The 18329-nt window shown below is 48.2% G+C and overlaps 1 protein-coding gene across 1 annotated transcript in view; it reads right to left on the bottom strand.

Moving 5' to 3' along the window:
- Nucleotides 1–14706, bottom strand: part of BMP3 (bone morphogenetic protein 3) — a 15217-nt gene extending 511 nt beyond the window's left edge. Inside the window, exons 1-2 of the mRNA XM_027907244.1 lie at nucleotides 14381–14706; nucleotides 5551–6457 (exon numbers count right to left, since the gene is read on the bottom strand). Of these exons, the coding sequence (XP_027763045.1) occupies nucleotides 5551–6457; nucleotides 14381–14706 (1233 nt within the window). The remainder of the gene's footprint in view (nucleotides 1–5550; nucleotides 6458–14380) is intronic.
- Nucleotides 14707–18329: the final 3623 nt, after the last annotated feature.

Below are 18329 nucleotides of genomic sequence, written 5' to 3'. Positions count from 1 at the left end.
GTCATGTTGGGGTACACCTTCAGAACCACATTTTTGTTTTCATCAAAGAACAAGATACTAAGAGAAGACATTTTGTCAGGAACACAGCAAGGCTCAGGAATGCCAGGGACAACTCCGACGGCTCTCACTATGCTCTGGATGGTGGCGTGGTTGGATGGCTTCAAGGCCTACAAGAGAGATACGGCAGAATGTTACTGCACCCACATTCCCATTGATGCCCAGAAAAGGGGGCAGGTGAACAAAAAACTGCTCAGAGACAGAGTTTTAGTCTATGAACAGCAGGTATTTATTCATTATGACGTCGGGGAGGTTTACCCGTTCAGGCCAGGTAAAAGCTCCAAAGTGATTCAGTAAAAACAGAGAATTTATACAGTATTCTGATCATGATTGCAACATAATTTCACATATTCATGTTATTGCATCATTTGATTACAATATTCATAACAGGTGGAGTTAGGGGTGGAGATTGAGGTGTGGTCTCTATTTTGAGGAATATTATGGTGGGAAATCCTGTTTGCCTTCATCCTGGGGGCTGTATTTTTACTCCTCATCCTCGCCTGACCTCGGGGACCTTTCGTTCTTTCTATTGTTTTCATGTTCTGATCACTCAGCCTTCAAGAAAGTCTTGGCTTGGGGCCTATAACACCTATTGAGATGTCACCTTGGCTCCTCTGGATGAGATTTATGGGCGCTGGGCCCCTTGCCCAGCGTTTATCGTGGTTCCTTCAAGGTCCGATGCTCTTCAGCACAGGACAGAATCTTCTTGTGCGAAATGCAGTTTACAAAATATGGTTTAAGGCAGATTAAAAGTGTACAGGGGGGTGTACAGGGGGGTAGGGGCCCTTATGGGCCCACAGTCCCAATTAACCCTTCCTGCTTCACCATGGACATAGGTACTCTACAAAATTGCTCTCTCCAAGAAGGGCCCAGTGGAGACCCATCACCTGTAACACGTCTGCTCCTCCACCCTTGCCAGTTGCCACCACAGCTGCCTGGAGCCAGCCGCAAGGAATGTGAAACTGGGCTGGTTTCTTTTGGGCCCCTGTCAGGACTTAAAGGAAGCAATGAATTATCTTAAAACACTGTCAAAGAGGGAAATTCCCATAAGATAAGCCACCACAGGAACTCCTGATAAGAGTAGATGGCAACAACAGGAGCCTGGCCTGGTAAGGCAGATCTGGGTAATGTACCTGAACAAAGATTCCCACTGTGGAAATCTGTGAGAAAGGAAAGCGTTCATTCCAGACCTAAACAAAGGTGAAGGTTTGAAATAAACACACTGGACAAAATTCCACCATCCAAGCTGTGGGAAAGAAAACAATTTGCCATGCCAAGTTGTGGGAACATCTGAGACGCCCCGTAAATACCAGGGACTTGGACTGTAGAAAAGTGGTACCCCAGAAGCAGGACTCTGGGACCCTCACCACCGAGAGGACCAGAAGAAGGAGTGGCAGGATGCTGTTGGAATCCATGCGCTGGCAATACCTTTATCTTTTTACTTAATTGGTCTCATTGTCTCTCTCTCTACCTCATGTTTACTGTTAAATAAAATCCTTACCATTGACCTTGGCACATGGTCTCGTTTGCACCCTTAATTCAGGCACAGGTATCTTTTAACAATCGGATCCTAACACCCCCGGATGAAATTGTCCCTCTGCCACGTTCAGCTCCAGCTGCCACGACAGGACCTTGTGCTCCCTGTGGGATCTGCCTGCCCAAGCAATCCCTATAGCTCAAGGTGGTCTCTCCTGTGCAATTTCAGTTACGCACAGGCTGCAATTCAGTCGTACAGCTCATCAGGCCGAGAGGGAGGCTGTCCATGTGCCAGCAGGCTGAGTTGGTGGGAGAGCCAAAGAAACCTAACACGTGGGCTGAGAAGTCTGACTGATGGAACATAAGCGCATCAGGAAGAAACAAAAGTGGACAAAATCCATGGAAAAGAGAGAACAGAAGCGCGTCAGGCCACGATGCCAACTGTTCCAGTTAGCACTTGTGCCAGGCTCGGCTCTTCTGCCTTCCATGCTAATGCCTTCTCATCTGTAGTATCCATTTGTAGTCAGTGGCACTGCTGAGGAACGGAGCCCCAAAGTCAGTTGTACCTCATAACTAAGGTGCCATTTTCCTCATAAGGACAAACTCCAAATGACAAAGTTCACGAAGTTATACTGATGTAAAAAGGAACACACTTGGGTTTGCTCTGAACAAAAAGCAAATCTGACCGGTGAGAACTATTTGATCAAAACACTAGAATACATTAGGATGCTCATAAACATAAAAACATACACATAGAAGTGCAAAATACCAAGTTGTACCTCTGAACCACCAAACCCTTCCAGATCCAGGTACCTGTACAAAAGATAGGGGGGCATGAAAAATGCACAAGATGCAGCTTTCAGCCAAAGACTTTTGGTTTGCTTTTTAGAGCTGTTCTTACACACAGAACCTGAATATCAAAACAGTTCCCTGTGCTGCTCCATCACAGGCCACTGTGAATAGAGGGAACAAGGTCATTTGGGCCAAATGAGCAATCTGCAGTTTTGCTGTGACAAGAGGCAATTTATTTCTGGGAAGAAAATCAGTCTCGAGATTAGATATGTACCAACCTGAGGACCAAGTCTCAGTGACCTTGCAAGCAAAAGCACAGGAATAACTCTTGAGATTCCACCTTGCCATATTGTTTGCATAACACGTTAGCACATTTAGTAGTAAGTCTCCATTTGGCAGCTGATCTCAAGGAAGATACTTCTGCTGGTTTGTTCTTGAATTCAGTAGCACCCAGGGATTTAAAAACGTGTCTTAGATTATCAAACAGTTCCAATTTTTGTATCATTTCTGCCTGCAAAAGGATGTGAAAGCTCCAGTAGCACCCAGGCATCTTTCCTTACTCAGTTGCAGTGCAGCGTTCTCCACAAAAACAACTAGGAGCCCAAATGATGTCCCAAGCCTGCTAATCACATGCCAAAAGGTACAACACGTAGTGAGACCCTATTTTGTGTAGGCAGTAGTACTGGAATTAAAATCAGGTGTCTGAATATGCCATGTAACATCATAAATCCTCTCCTCCCCACATGGAATATGTACTGCCAAAATGCTGAACTGCACTGAACCCACTTCAAGCAAAGCACCACTGAACGGATTTCAAGCATGGCCTCAGCTGTCAGCAGGAACAGCTTGGACACGTTCTGTTCAAAGAGAAGTGTCTCTGTTTGACACAGCTCTCATCCAGCACGGAACATCTTCCGTACTGACACGAGCCCTGTGCTGCGCGTGCTGCCCCAGCTCTTCAGACGCACTCTGGAGGACAACCAGCTTTGGGACAACTCTGCTTCAGCTGGCAGGAATTTAACTGGGACTGAAGCAAAATCCAGAGGCGTGTCCTTCTAGGGAAACCCAAATCCCCTTGGGAGTACTGAACTGCCAGAATGCCCTGCACAAGGCGGGGCAAGTCGGGCCACTGCCTGCAGGCTGCCTACGCTCCATCCAGCACATGGTCACAGAAGGCACACAGAGGTTTGCTTTTAGGAGGGGAGCAGTGGTAGAAAAAAACGCCGAGCTGCCTCCCAACTGCCAAATCTGTGAGCAAGTCCAGCTGTGGTCAGGCTGCACCTGCTAAGTTCCCGTGCTCTCAGGAAACTGATTGCCCTGTGGAGCGTCATTACAGCTGGGTTACGAGCAGGACACGTGACAGCAGTTATGAGCTGTCATTCCTGATCATGAGAGCATCTGCCTGGCCTGCATGCTCTGCACCACGGCACATGCCCAACACGTGTGGATTTGACAGCAGTCAAACCGGTTCCTGGAACCAGGGAATGTGTAAAGCCAGAAAATCTGGAGGTGAGAAGTGGGAGGCACACCTGTTCTTAATTACCCAACAGCTTGTCAACTCCAGGAGCTTGCCCTCAGCCAGGGAACATTATATACATACTGGCATAGATTAGTCTGTGAGTGTCTGATGGCCACAGTATCACTTTGCAGACATGGCCTTAGTAGTAGCAGCAGGCATTATGCATCGCTCAAGAGCAACACACAGCTTTAGAAGACACCCCTGTACGTAATTTAGCTTTCAATTCTCTTTGGAAAACAAAGTCATTTTGTTCTTTGTGATTAAAAAAGTGCAGGAAACAATTTGAATTTCAACAATGGGCTGAAAGCTACCACTGGCCTTCAGGGAACTCATCTCACAGTTGGTATCAGTGCACTGCTCTTTCACTGATCCCAATCTCTTTGCCACACACAGCTCTGCAGTGTTGACATGGCTGCAACGTTCCACTGCTGTGATCCTTTAGTCACATTTTTACAACTAATACTGCAACTGGAAATGTGAAGCCAGTCTTAACCAGAGGGATACAGCAGGCCCCTTAGAGTAGAAGCAGTCCAGGTCTGGCACCATTAACATTTCTAATCTGCACACTGACTTACTGGTTTGATGGAGCACAGCTCCCAGCAACAAAGTAAAAGGAATGATGCAATGTATTCCAAGGTAATAACTCTATCTCTTCCCATTCCCTTTCATTTTTTTCACTGGATTTGAAACTTTACAGCCTGCCATTGCAGCTGGAGGTAGTCAGGCAAGCCATCTCCTCCTTCAAGGAGAGGTTTCTGCCTTCCTCAGCTGCTTTCTCTGGGCTCCATCCCCTTTGGCACAGTTCTTCCTCCCTTGGTTCCTTAAGTCCCTGAAATACCACACATATTTTGGAACTAACTGCTCAGGTTTCACTGTGGCAGGAATAAGGAATCTGGAATGCAATGCTGCAGTAAGTCCAAGAGCGCTGCCTTTACTGAAATTTCCTGCAGGTGTTACTCATGCACACCCCTCATTTTAGGCCAGCCTTGAAAACCACATCCTACTCTCAAGTTTTGATAGCCTCAAGGGGGTCCACACTGCTAAGAACGGCACGGACATTTGGAGCTGAGTTCATCCGCCTAGGTCACAGGGCTAGGAGCACATCAGCCCTTCCTATTACTCACATGCAAGCCCATACAAACTAGAGGACACTTTGAAAGTGAGTGGGCCACCCATTGCTTTTGGATCCCCTCAGTCTGTCACAGACTCTTCTGTTTACAGGCATCCCAACCATTCCTGCAGCTGCACAGAGCTCCCTGCCCTTGTGACAGCCCTGCCTCACGAGGCACATGCTTTTCCTGGAGGGTGCTGTGCCAACTGACTGACACAGCGTGGGTCTGGCACCACAGGCTCCTTCGGGGCACAACTGATGGCTGATACGCGATTTTCCGGATCTGGCCTGTATTATGTTCATTAAACAGGTTAATAACAAGTTCACACATCATGAGCACTATTCAGGAAATGCTTTATGGCAATTTGGGTTCTGGACAAAAAACTAATACCACATCATATTTTTTTTTAATTGCCTTTTCAAGCCTGTCTTTTTACTAGATGTTCTAACCACTGCTCCTTGCAGCACGAGACAAAGATATCACTCAGGTACTAGACCCAAACACATAATGGGACTGGTTGCCTTTACTGACACAGGAAAGAAAATGCACAGTTTACAGGGAGAGACAGCGAGAAAGAATCCATAAAGACCGTACCTTTGGAATAGGAAATTGGCATTCCCCTGAGCAGTAATAGGCGTCAAAGGACTTAGGAGAAATAATCCACTCGCTCCAGCCGATGTCTGCAAAATCCACCTTGAGATAGCGCCGGGCGCAATACCTTGGCTCATTCCACTGCTTCCTCCTCGCCTTCTTCAGCGTTTGCTCATCGAACTGGAGAGTCTGGCTCTTCTGAGGATGATTCTTCCTTTGCTTTTTCTTACTCTTGGCCCTCTCTGCTGACTGCGGCTGGAAGGTTTTATAAGGTTTTCTGTCTTCTGCTCTCTCCTTCTCGCCGTACCAGTACTCGGCTCCCGGCAGCTCGTTATTCTGCAGTGGCAACAGGATGTTTGCAGAGCGTTTCCTCCGGTGCTTCCCAAGGCTGCTCCTCACGTGGCTTTCTGGCTTGGCAAAGACTCTTGCCAGAGGATGACGGTGTCCTCGCAAAGTTGAGATGACACTCTCAGGCTCTGAGATAGCAGAATCATTGGCATAAATCAGGATGTAGGGTTCACAGCAAGAAGATGCCCTTTCCCAGGGATGATGGCCAGACAGAGCTATTTTGACACTGATCACCAGTTCGTTGTTTTGCTTTGCTTCATGCAGGAGCCGAGTGATATCCTTCCACTGCCAAGAAAGGATGTCTGGGTAAGCAGTGGAGACATTTATTAGGAAATGTCCCAGGCTCCGAGTCTGGTTCCCAACAGAAGGAAAGGCCCAAACCGAAAGACATATCTGAATGTCAGGTCTCCTATGCCTGTGACAAGAGCAGCCACTGGACTGTGAACAGTTCCACTTGACACGCAGCAGATCACCAATATAATAATACACTGAAGCCGACAAGACGTTTTCAGACTCTGTGAGCGACGTCAAGTTAAAAACATACATTTCCTGGTCTTCCGGCCTCCCTAGAAAAATAAATGCTTAGATAAGAATATGGACATTTAAAGAAGTCATCGAGAAGACACATGGGCTGATCTGACAGCCTTTTGGCCAGATCAGACACTAATTGCACCTGAAGTTTCCCTTGAGAACAATCAATTACACAGCGTACATGAAATCATTCCACCTAGGACACTTCTTCCATTTTCATGCCAGAGCTAGAGGGTATTTACTAATACAGCTGAAGGCAGGCAGACAGTACTAGAGCATCCCCGATAACCAAAAGAAAGTCAACCCAAAATCAAGTTTGTGGGGTGTTGGGGGTAGCACACCCCCTCGCCTCTGTGCAGAGATAGACAAGCCAAGGACAGCCCTTCTTCAGAACTGGGATGTGCCTGTACCAACTAGGAGGGATGGGGGGGACAGCAGACATCGTGCCCAGACCCAGGGACAGGCTCCCGAGGCAGGCTGGCCTGGGAAACAGATGGGGGACTCCTTTAACCCCTGCAGAGTGCAGCAAAGGGGGCAAAGATTTAATTTTTGTTTTAAAATGTCCTGGTTGGGCTGCAGGTACATCCTTCAGAGCGAGAGAAATATAGATCCAAATGTTAAGCTGTAAAACCAGGCTGCGTGCAAAAGTCAAATGTGGTATAGCTAAGGGACATTCTGCAGCCCCTCAAAGGGCTGGAAACAACCCAATGCATTAGAAAAACAAGGGGATGCAAAAGAAAATGCTTTTTTGACACCACAGCATGTCAAAGCCCTCTCTGGAGACTGGAAAGACCTTACAGTTTACAGAATTTTGCAAGAGAGCTTCTCTCTTCCAGTATCTTGGGAGGGAGGGGGAGTGTTTGGTTGTTTGTTTTCCAAGGAATGACAAGCACAGAGATGCCCATGGACTAGGGATGAACAGTCTCACCATTCTCACCCTCAAAATACTGGGGGAAGTCCCCGCCCAAGCAAGTGAAAACATGATTTTCCAGTACTGCCGAAGACTTTGACAACTTCATGTTCTGGATAACATTCTGTGTGACATCCCTGCTGCTGATGCCATTCGGGTAAGTCCAACGTATTTTCCCTGTGCTGCCCCATTCCCACCCCACAATCCAAGCAGCCTCCTCTTCTAAACATTTCTTTGTCATGAATATTTCAACTGATACATTAAAAAAGCAGGAACTCGTCCCACGAGAAAGACAGAACCCTTCTCCCCAACATGTCAGATGTGCTGTTTCACAGAATTATGGAAAAAACAGCATACATTTTCCTCAGTGAAACAGGGCCAGAACAGTGACAAGGCCAAATCATTTACGGAAGACACCCTTGTTTACACATTCAGCCTAACCTGATGGCAGAGCACAGAGGTAAGTTCCCAAGAGCTGAAAGCTGATGTCCCAAACCCATCCAATTTCCAGCTATTATTTATGCCTGGAGAACTAGATTTCCTTCCAATTCGATCCTCCTTTTAATTCCTCAAACCAAAACCGGCTGTTGGTTACACTTGTGCTAAGCACACATGAGGACCTGACCTCTGCTTTGTTTATAATCCCTAATGGAATAAGGTTAATAAATAATTTGGCAGAGCACCGAGTACATCAGTCTTAGAAAGCAGAATTTATGGTGTCCCGTGAGCACTTGTTAAGGAAGTTATTATTTAAATCATTGCTATTAAGTTGACTGACAAGTTTGGATTTTAATTTTTAGCAAGAATTCCACTTAACAAATCCTGCCTGTTCTGAAGTGGAACACTGTAGCACGAAACAAAACAAGCTGCTTTTGCTTATAAAGAAATTCTAGACGGCAAGGAATCCACAGTTCTGGTTAAAACCCCATGCCAAGAGAAAGCACTTCCAGTAGATGGTGCTATTTTCCTACAAAAAGACCTCCAAGCTCCAGAGTTCTCAGCTCTTCCTATCAGCAAAATCATCTAGTGGCCAGCACAGACATCCATGGATTCAACGGCTTACGCCTCAAGAAACCCAACTGCATGACCTGGGTTTGCATCACAACTTGGGAATATAATGTCGAATAGGTCCCTTGTGTGACACGGATACCCAACTCCCAGATGTGCACGTGAAATAAGCGTTCCCCAGGTTTAAAAATGACAGGCATGCCAAGAAAGATTCATCTTTAAAATAGCTACAAACGCACCTTCTCCTCAGGAAGATTTCCTTTCATTTCAATGAAACTTTGCCCTTGAGCTCTGAGGACAGACTCTGCCAGAAATCTTTCTGCAGGATAAGATTTAAGAAGAAAAAAGCGAAGAAAAAAGTACGTCCTACAGAGATATACATTGCTACCTTCCACACATCATGAGGCCAGATTTTAGCAGCAATCTCTGCCCCCCTCCACCCGATATTGCTGCCAGCCTGATGAGGACTTTTCGAGACCAAGCTCTGCGTGACAGAGTTCTTTTGAATGGCAATAGGCAGGACACAGCACGACTGCACCGTTAGCAGGGCTCGCTTCCACAGCGTCGTGCGTTGGAGTGGCAGCCACGAGCCGAGGAGGATGTGCCAGTGTTCGTATTCACAGAGAATATCATGTGGAAGCTACGTGCTGTTGCACAGAAAGGCGACCGGTTTGTCGACCTCCGTGGCCCGTAGGCAACTCTGTGTTCACCTGTGCCTTATCCAAAATGAAACCTTATCCAAATGAAGCCCAGAGCCCAGCAACACCGTGGTAAAGCTTATCTCAGGACATCACTTCCCAGTTTCCTGCACAAGTGACAACAGGGCTCTATAGGAGGGGGCGAGACGAAAGGTACAAGTCTCTCCAGGCCTAAAGCACGAATGCCTTACTCTGCGTGTGTGCTGGCACTCCCCAGAGTGGAGTACCAGAGATGCCAGATTATATACTGACAACTCAAACCCAGCTCACGGCACTGCAGCTGAAATGTGTACCTGCTGGACGTTCAGGGGCACAGCCCGTGCTTCCTCACCTCCCTGCACCAACCCACAGCTGCAAGGACAGCCTGTGGCTGGCATTAAAAAGGTATTTTTAAGGAAGTGTAGTGGGTCTGTGGAGACAAACGTGGGCAGCACGAACAGATTCACATCACAAGGGGCACTTCAAGGCATCAATAAGCTGGAAGGAGTCTGTTACCATGTGGTGTATTTATCTTTATAGAGGATGCCCTGACATTTTTAGGGACTGCCAAATCTATCCTATGGGTGAAAAAGGATGCAGTAATGAGGACTATTTAGTTATACAGTCACCACGAGCCATCATTTAAAAGATATTTAAGATATTAAAGTGGTGCCCTTTTGCTAGGGTACAATTAAGAACTTATCAATGTTTCCACTGTAAAACTTTGTTTTCAGGGGCTCACAGCCCAGCTACAAAAGTTCACTCAGAGCTGGAAATAGGAACAAGTTCCCAAACAGGAACACAAATCTGGAAGCCAGATTTTCTCTTTTCTCTCACCTTCGCTCTTACTCAACTGCTGCATTCCAGTTACCAACTCGTGTACTGCGTAAGAGAAAGACCTGGGATGCGGTTCTCTGTTTTCAAAGAGCATAGGACCCAGTGCCAAACTAGTTTTACTAATTCCTTTAGCAAAGCAGGTAAGGTCACATGAGCTAGCAACTTGACATAAAACAGCAGCAAGTGCACCACTCTGATTAAAGCTGCCAGCTGCTCAATTAAAGAACTTTTCTAGAAGCAGCAGTGGTGCATGCTAAGGACCTAACTTAGACGTGGATTTCATGATATGAAAACCACAAATCTGCACACCGCATATCGTAGGTGTGCTGCACAGTGGCCACAGGAACTGTCTTCTATACACTTTAAGCAGAAAGACCACAGCAGGGTGACAACTAAACACAACATCTAACTGGAAGCTAGCACAAGCCAAGCAAGCTAAGGGGGTGCATGCACAGAGCACACAAATCTGGGCATGGAAAGATCTGAGCACATTCTCCCTCATAGCTGCGATTCATTCCACTTCAGCTGGTGGCAGCAGGCTGGTTGCGTGAAAACCAAATCGTGCACAGCCTATGAGACCAGAGCTCTTTGTGCTGAAGCATCATGCTCTAGAAACTGTGACTGGCTGGGCACTGTGAGCACAGGTCACCTACAGGCACAGCACCACTGTGAGACAGGTCGTGACAGAAGCCAGAAAATTCAAATTCTGGGTTTGGTCCTGAGAGGCCGAACCTGTAGATCCTGCCTGTTTGCCTCAGAGGAAGTTTGCAGATTTGGGCCTGTCTGCCCAAATCATAGCTTAATATTTTTCAAGTTCCTTCTCCCTAAAATCTATCAGGATGCTTCTGCTTGCACTTTATTTATAGAGGTATAACAAAACCCCCCAAAACAACAAAAAACTCGGCCAAAAAAAAAGCTGAAACAAAAAATAAATCCCAAAACCCCACACTCTCACTGTCTCCTGACTGAATGTTTTTAAGGTTCTCGTTGCAAGACCCCTGATGTTCCTGGCGCTCAGAGGGGCCAGCATTTGGCCCAGACTGGTTTCTGCAGGCTGATGGCAACTGCTGAGGTGCTGCTTGCCCTGTGCAGTGCTCTGTTTCCCTGGTTCACGTGGGCACTTCACACCGCAACAAAGTAAAGAAAGGACTTCAGAAAGGGAGGAGAACATAGCTGTAAAACCACAAGAATTGGCCTAGGGGCAGCTGTAATACCTGAAATCACTTGAAATTCAGTCAATAAAAAAGAGTTTAAAGTAATTTCTCTTACTATAACATCATTAGCGGGACCTTCCAACTCAAGTCAAGTTTTTTAAATGACTCATTTGCAAGACACGTTCCTTAAGCAATGTTCAAATTAAAAATGCTTTCAGAAGCAAATCTAGTCTGCCTTTGAGGCTTTTATTTTTCCACTCTCTTTCTCTCTTTTACTTTTTCATGCTGTGTCTTTCCTCCTCAGCCTGGACAGAGAATCAGCTTACCTCCAAGGAAGTGCTGAAGTAGGCAGATTTCTGTCAACCGGAGGTCAGGTCACTCTCAGGAGAAAGGATCGGCTGAACGCAGACACTGCTGCACAGACGGACCCACAGTTTCAGAGTTCCCTTGCCAAAATCACCCAAGCCTTCAGCTCTAACTCACATATCATCTGACCCTTCCTCCCACCTGTCCTTTAGAGTCACAAGGGATGAAGACCTCTCACTGCTGTGGCACCTGCAGGTGAAGAACTGGAAAAGGCCTGCCCAGAGCAACACAAGGGCTGTTTCTGTCATCCTTGCACCAACGACAAGAGCTGACACAGAAATCACAGGACTCAAACACACAGCAACAAATTAGAGCAGTTAAATCCAGGAGAGAGAACAGTGCTGCAATGTAACTACATGCCCTCTGAAAGGGGTACATAGTTACTTCACTCCGCTTGGATTTGGGGCCTGGGGTTTCTTTTCAGCTTTGTCACAGGCAGCTTTCCTTTTTTCAGTGATTCAAACTGAACAGTTCCACTATGAGATAATTGAGCAAGATCAATGAAAAACAAATTTGCCAGAATAAATGATTGTCTGAACATTCATCAAAACCAAAGGCCAAAACCCTGAGGCCAAACAAGCAACCTTTGATACTCCAGCCTAGTCACGAAATCTGGTGCACGAGAGATTTCAGAGCAATGTGGGATGGAAACTTCAGAGGTGCTACACTGCGCTGCAGCTCTCATCCCATCCCCTTGGAGGACTGAGTCACAGAAAGAGCAACTTGCATTTAAGTTTTTAGGATGCTTGATTCGATTAACTAGTCTTACTTGTTTTTTGTTGGCTATCGGTTACAAGGCTGCAGTTGCCACATGTGACACCACTGTTCTTTGATCAAAAACAGGATGACTTTCAAACAAATCCTCCAAACTCCTGGCCTCATCGTACAACATCTATCTTACAGGGTCTCAAACACTTGTACGGTGGGTTACCTGGGCAATCTGGGAAAGGCCTTTCCCCTGTGCCACATAAGAACCAGCAGCCCTGGAGGGGTTTCACAGACACATTTGAGAGCGCTGTTGCAGAAAAGAAAGTTTCTCTCCTGAAAATATCAGCTTAAATTGCAACGTTAAACTGCAAATGAAACCACTGAAGATTTGCTTCAAAGCCTCTTGCTATAGATGCAGAGGAATCCCCAGATTCTTGGGGAGCTCCTGCTCATGGCAGACAAAAAGCTGAGTCCTGAGGGAGTTAGCAGCAGGGATGGTAAAACATAAAGGAGTAACAGCAACACGATGTATTCAATTAACTGATGCAGTCCCACTAAGGACTGGGGGAAGCCCATGAGAGACTGAAATTTGGAGCCAAGGCAGAGGATCTGGAGACAAAGCACCTCAAAAGGGGAATAAGGTGAATGCACCATTTTCATCGCAGGGCTGGCCAGGCAGTCAGGCACAAGCAAGGAGTCAGAAACCAGAGAAAGCCTTTCCACTCCACCCACCATCCTGAGGAACATCTGATCTAAGGGTTTTCTGGAAATGTGCTTTTCTGCCATCAGTAACCACACAAAACGAGCTGCTGCTGCCTATGGCAAGAGAAAGACAACCAACCGTTAAATCTGTTGCAGAAATACTTATTGAAGTGTCAAAAAACTTATAACCAGTTTATTGCTCTGGTTGTTGATTTGTAGAAGTATCAGATGAAGGGGATTAGCAAGCAGTGTGTTTATAGGACTGCTGGCACCCAATGCCAAGTGAGAGTACAAGTTAGGAAGGCAAGAGGAAGTTCCTCTCTAGGAGCAGCAGCCGAGGAGTCCCAGGTCTCCATCCTCTAAACTCAGGGTATTTACACCTCTAAAGCTGGTTCTGTGGGCAGAAATACTTGCAGGACCATGTGATGGACAGCACTTGCAGGGCTGAACCCTAAGACACCAAAGCCACTCAAGTCCTCATGGTATTTGATCTCTGTGCAGAGCTACTTTAGGAAAGACATTGTTGCCTTTGAAAAAGCATAAGTAATGACCCACAAAGAAACGTAAAGGAAGCCTGGCACCCAGCTCTCTTTCCAAGGAGAGGAAGGAATCAAGGCAGGTCACTAAAATTCCCAGACAATTCTCAGTTTTACTGATAGTTACTTGTTCATGAAAAATCTGCTGCGTCAGTCCACTGGTGTAATGCAAAGTAAAGGACTGGCAGATGGGGCTGCTGTGTGTGGCATTACAGTTGTCATACACAGTACAAGGTTTTGGCATGCAGTGGATTTGGGAAGGACATCCCAGCAATGGTCACTTTTGGGTTCTGGCAGTTCCATTTAGCCCTTGCAGAGCTCAGATGCACAAATGGAGCACCAAGAGCGCCAAGATAGTGACATCTTCCCTTTCGGCTAGGACACAGCTCTTTTGGAATGCTGGCATGTTAAAAATCCCACCACACCCCTCCCCCCCCATGAAAAATGATTTTACCTTTTTGCCAACCTATCTGGGCACGTCAGTCTGTAATCACAGAGATATCTAAGCGCCACTGCCAAAGATGCCAAGATGCAGTATTTACCATGCTCAAATCACGCTCCAACTGAACTCTTCTGTCACTGTCTCTAACTGCCAGTACTATCTCCACTTCTCATCGTTAGAATGCTGCAGATAGTCTGAAGTATCACCAAACCAGGCCCCTGGTTCAACAGAAGCTACACATGCAAAACACCACTAACGGGAGACTGTGGAGACGATATGTTAATAACTCCACCTCCCTCACACTGTACTCGGCAGCGATGCTACACGCAGAGCCGAAGCAGCAAGGCAATAATTAAAGTAAGTGACACAACGTAAACAGAATATCTTAAAATACACAACAGTCCTCGCAGGAAGCGATACTTTAATCCTTTCACGTCCTCTTCCCTCCACCGAGCTCCCCGGGCACTACCCCTGCGATGCTCTGACGCGATGGCTCTGGGGACACGGCACGGCCCCGGCCGAGGCGTGGGGCTGCCCCGTGGCCAAGCGCTCCCCGTCAGGAGCCAAGCCCTGCCCTGCCGGGCCCCCCCTCCTCGCTCGGCCGCGGCGCGAACTCACCTGTCGGCAGCGGGCGGAAGCCGCGCACCGTGTTGCCCCGGGGGAGCGGCGGCCCTGCCGGCGGGTGCCGGGTCCCGCGGTACTGCTCGTAGAGCCGCAGCATGTGCTCCGCGACCCTGTCCGCCGCCGGCGGCCGCCCGTGCCGCCGCTGCCCCGGGCCGTCGTCACCTGCGGCCGCCCGGGCGCTGCCGTCCCGCACGGCCCCCGGCGCCGCCCGCCGCCGCAGCCCGACCCGGCACGGCCGCAGCGCGTCGGCCAGCGGCAGGCACAGGCAGCTCCAGCCCAGGCACAGGCATAGCACCCAGCGGGCCGGCGCCGCCATCCTGCCCCTCCGCCCCGGCGAGCGGCGCCCGGGACCCCACGGCGCGGCGGGGCGCGCTCGGGGCAGGCGCGGCCCCTGACAGGCGCAGACGGGGCTGCGGGGAAAGCCGCGGACGGGGTGTCCTCCGCTTCTGGGGAAGGAAGAAAAAGGGGAAAAGCGGGGCGGAGGAAAGCGCCTCGGTCTAAACCGGCCGCCGGCCCTCTCTCCCTTCCCGGCGTGGAGTGAGGGGTTTTATTCCCGGCCGTGCAGGTTGTTGTCGGGGGAGAGGCGGCGGTGCTGCTCCTGGCGCGGCCGGTGCTCGTTCCCCGCTCCCGGCTCCGCGGCCGGTGCAGCCCCGCGCCGTGCAGAGCCGCACGGTGAGGGTGTAACCGCGGCGATCGCCCCGCCTGCCCTCGCTCCGGCGGGGGCGAAGCGCGGGGAACCGCGCCGGGAACCGCCACCCCGGGGGAGCGCAGCGACGGGACGGAGGGAGGGGAGGCTCTGGAAACTCCGTCCCCCCGGGCGAATGGGGAATGAGGCGGAGGACGTTCCCCTGCCCGCCTCCAGCCAGCCCCTCCCAAAGGCCGTACAATAACGTGATTGCAATAAAGCAAAAATTACGAGTCACACCGCACTCACCCTTCTCCCTTGGAACGTCTCATGGCTCGGCTGGGCGCAGAGCATAGTCCACCGCGGGCAGGTGGAAAGGATGTTTCCCGGGCTGTGCTGGGGTTCTGCCTGCCTCTCCAGAATACCAGGAGTACCAGGTCACGCTCAGTGACCCTCAGCTTCCTCCTCCGTCACCCTCCAACCCGGATGGGGCTAGCATAGGTGTCCCCAGCAGCCTCGAGCCCACAGGAAGGGACATGCACCCAGGGAAATCCTGCACATGAGGACGACTCCACTACAGCAGGGCACAGCAAGGCGTTCCTTACTCAGCTGGGACGATTCCATGTGCCTCCTGCATTTGCTGCCTTTCAGCACCAAAAGGACAGAAATATCTCACTCCCCTTACCAGTGCCACAGCATCACACAACACCCCATCGGGTATGACACCGTCCCTTCCGAAATCCTCTTCACAACACAAAGGGTGCCTCACCTGTACATCTGGCTGGGAACACAGGGGAGGTAGAAGAGGAGCCTCGTTAAATTGTCACTGTTTATAAATGCATTGGTTTCTGAACCACAGAAGGGGAATAATAGGATTAACCTGCAGATCAGTACATGGAGCTTAGCACACAGTATTTCCAGCATAGGCCATTCATATTTTCAACGCGCTACAAAAAGTGTATCGTTATCCAGTCCCAAATACAACACTGCAATATATTCTCTACTGCCCCTCAAATTCCACTGAATTTAGGATCAGTAGCAAGTACTGTTATGAAGTTGTAATAAGACCATCTGTAACTACAAGAGGGAAGTGGCCACCCAGGAAAGAGAAGATTCCTAACAGCAGAGTAATGATTTTTATATGCTTCTACATTTGAGGACTCAAATACAACCCATGGCAGTAGTGACTCATTTTCATACAGTTCTGGGGCACCAAAGCTGCCATATGCATCTCAAAGTATTGTCCACAGATATGCAAGCACACACAATGTCAGTATCAATGCTAATAGTACAATTAACTATACTTTTCACTTCCCCATGTAAGAAATGTACATTACTGCAATATAGAAAACAAACTGTCCCAAGTGAACATTCATAATTAAAAGGCATGACTGAGTTTTTGAACAAAAGTAATAAAACCAATGCAAATCCCTGCAGAAAGAAAACACACTTATTTGAACTGATGGCTACAAAAATCAGCACAAGCAGCAGTCTCTGGCTAATATCCTTGGCTGAACTGTCAATCCCAAAGAAGAATCTTTACGTATTTGAAATACTGGAATTGCCATTTCAAGCTTCGGTCAAGTTATTTCCCACTGTCGAGAAAAGCAATGATAAAAAAAAACTCCAACCAACAACACACACCAGAACTCTTTAAATAAAACAGGCATAACTGAATCCTCTTCTATATCTACAGTGCCAAATAACGTGCTGTAAGAATGTCATGTTTTGCATATTTCCAACACATCTTCTGAGCTGGGGCCTGACTCTTGAGATCAGACCATTCTAAATTGAGAACGACTTTAAAAAAATAAGCCCTCAGAGACAGCAGGTATCTAACACCACTCCCAAGCAAAGGGGGTTTAGTCAAGAGCTAATGTAAGTTCATTGTGGAAGCTCAAGCACCCCGTGGCTGAGCTTTATTTAAAATCTTTTAAGTGTTAGCAGAAAGCCCTGTTTATGCAAAATTAAACCCATATTTGGCCCTCAGAGCCTTGCTCCGCCACCTGACTGCGGTTGTTTAAGTTAAGTGTCTAAAATAGAAAGTTAGCCCTATACAACCCTGTTACAGCCAGAGAGGAGAGAGAAAGAGGACTTCAAGTGTGAGGCAGAGAGGAAAGAGTGAGTTCTCAGGGCATGAGAAGCCTTCTCCAAATGCCCCTTGTCAGACAGCCGCTGCAGTTTTGTGAGTGTGCCGCACAAGAACATCCTTGCTTTATGGATTGTCCCAGTGAATGGCATGACACTCATTACATGGAGTTCTGCAGCTCCCAAAGTTTAAAGATATTCCCCTTTCTGTGAGATTTTTAAATGCTGGAGCCCTGTGAGCACACAAACCAAACCAGAGCACATAGGACGTCACCTTCCATAGTGAGTGATGGCTGACAAACTCTCAGACCTGACCTCTGAGGGAACAGTGCTTTTGCACTTCTCTGCTACTCCTTTTCCACTTCTTCTACAGAAGTGCTGCAAACCACAGTTATCAACATATCCCCTCCCTCCCAGCTACAGCCTGTGCAGCTCCAGGTGGGTCTGCAGACCCTGCTTCCTCCCTGCTGGGTCCAAGCATCTCCATGCTAGCGTAGCTCCATCCCAATCCACCGCGGAGTCTCCGATTGGTGAAGCAACCTGGCCTTTTAATACCTTTAATACCTTAGTCACAGGCACACAGCAGGCTTCAATGCAAACAAAGTTTATTTAAATGGTAAGCAAGTCCTGTGCCATTGTCGGCGCCAGCCTCATCACCCTCCAGCAGTGCCTTCAAAACTGCTATTTAAAAACCTTCACCAAAAACCTTCCAGGTTTCTAGTTTTTCAGAGCTTGCCACAAAATGCGCAACCTGGTAACTTCATAGTTACTTGTTGGCTTCACACAAGCACTCGGAAGTCCCAGGGAAGAGGAAACCACAAATACTCCTTTTAGGGGAAATGAAATAATTACATATTTGCATAACAAAGTAATATTAGTGAAATCTGTTCAGCATGTGAAGATCAAACCCACACTTGTGATATTAGCTGCCTGGCTCTCAGCCTTTGCAGAATTCACTTACCAAAGCAATCTCCACTGCTGTGGCTCCCACATCCCAGCTCTTCTGGCTCTCATCTGGAGAATTCCCAACTGCAGCTCTGCCTCGGCTGCCTAGCACCCCCTCTGCACATCTTCTTGGCTGTCTGAGATGGGCTTCTGTGTGCTCTGCTCTGGCAGGGCTCCTCACACCGAGTCTTTTGAGTCAGTGATGTCAGCAGTATGTTCCCAGCCCCACAAAGTCACCTCACTCTTACCAGACCCAAAACCTCTGGCCAAGGTGTGTTGCC

Source organism: Empidonax traillii, unplaced genomic scaffold (assembly GCF_003031625.1).
Source record: "Empidonax traillii isolate 1590-97213 ecotype Southwest subspecies unplaced genomic scaffold, ASM303162v1 scaffold1429:size110221, whole genome shotgun sequence".
Classification (NCBI taxonomy): Eukaryota; Metazoa; Chordata; class Aves; order Passeriformes; family Tyrannidae; genus Empidonax; species Empidonax traillii.
Note: the sequence above shows the minus strand (reverse complement) of the source record. Positions and strands in the feature narration are given on the sequence as shown.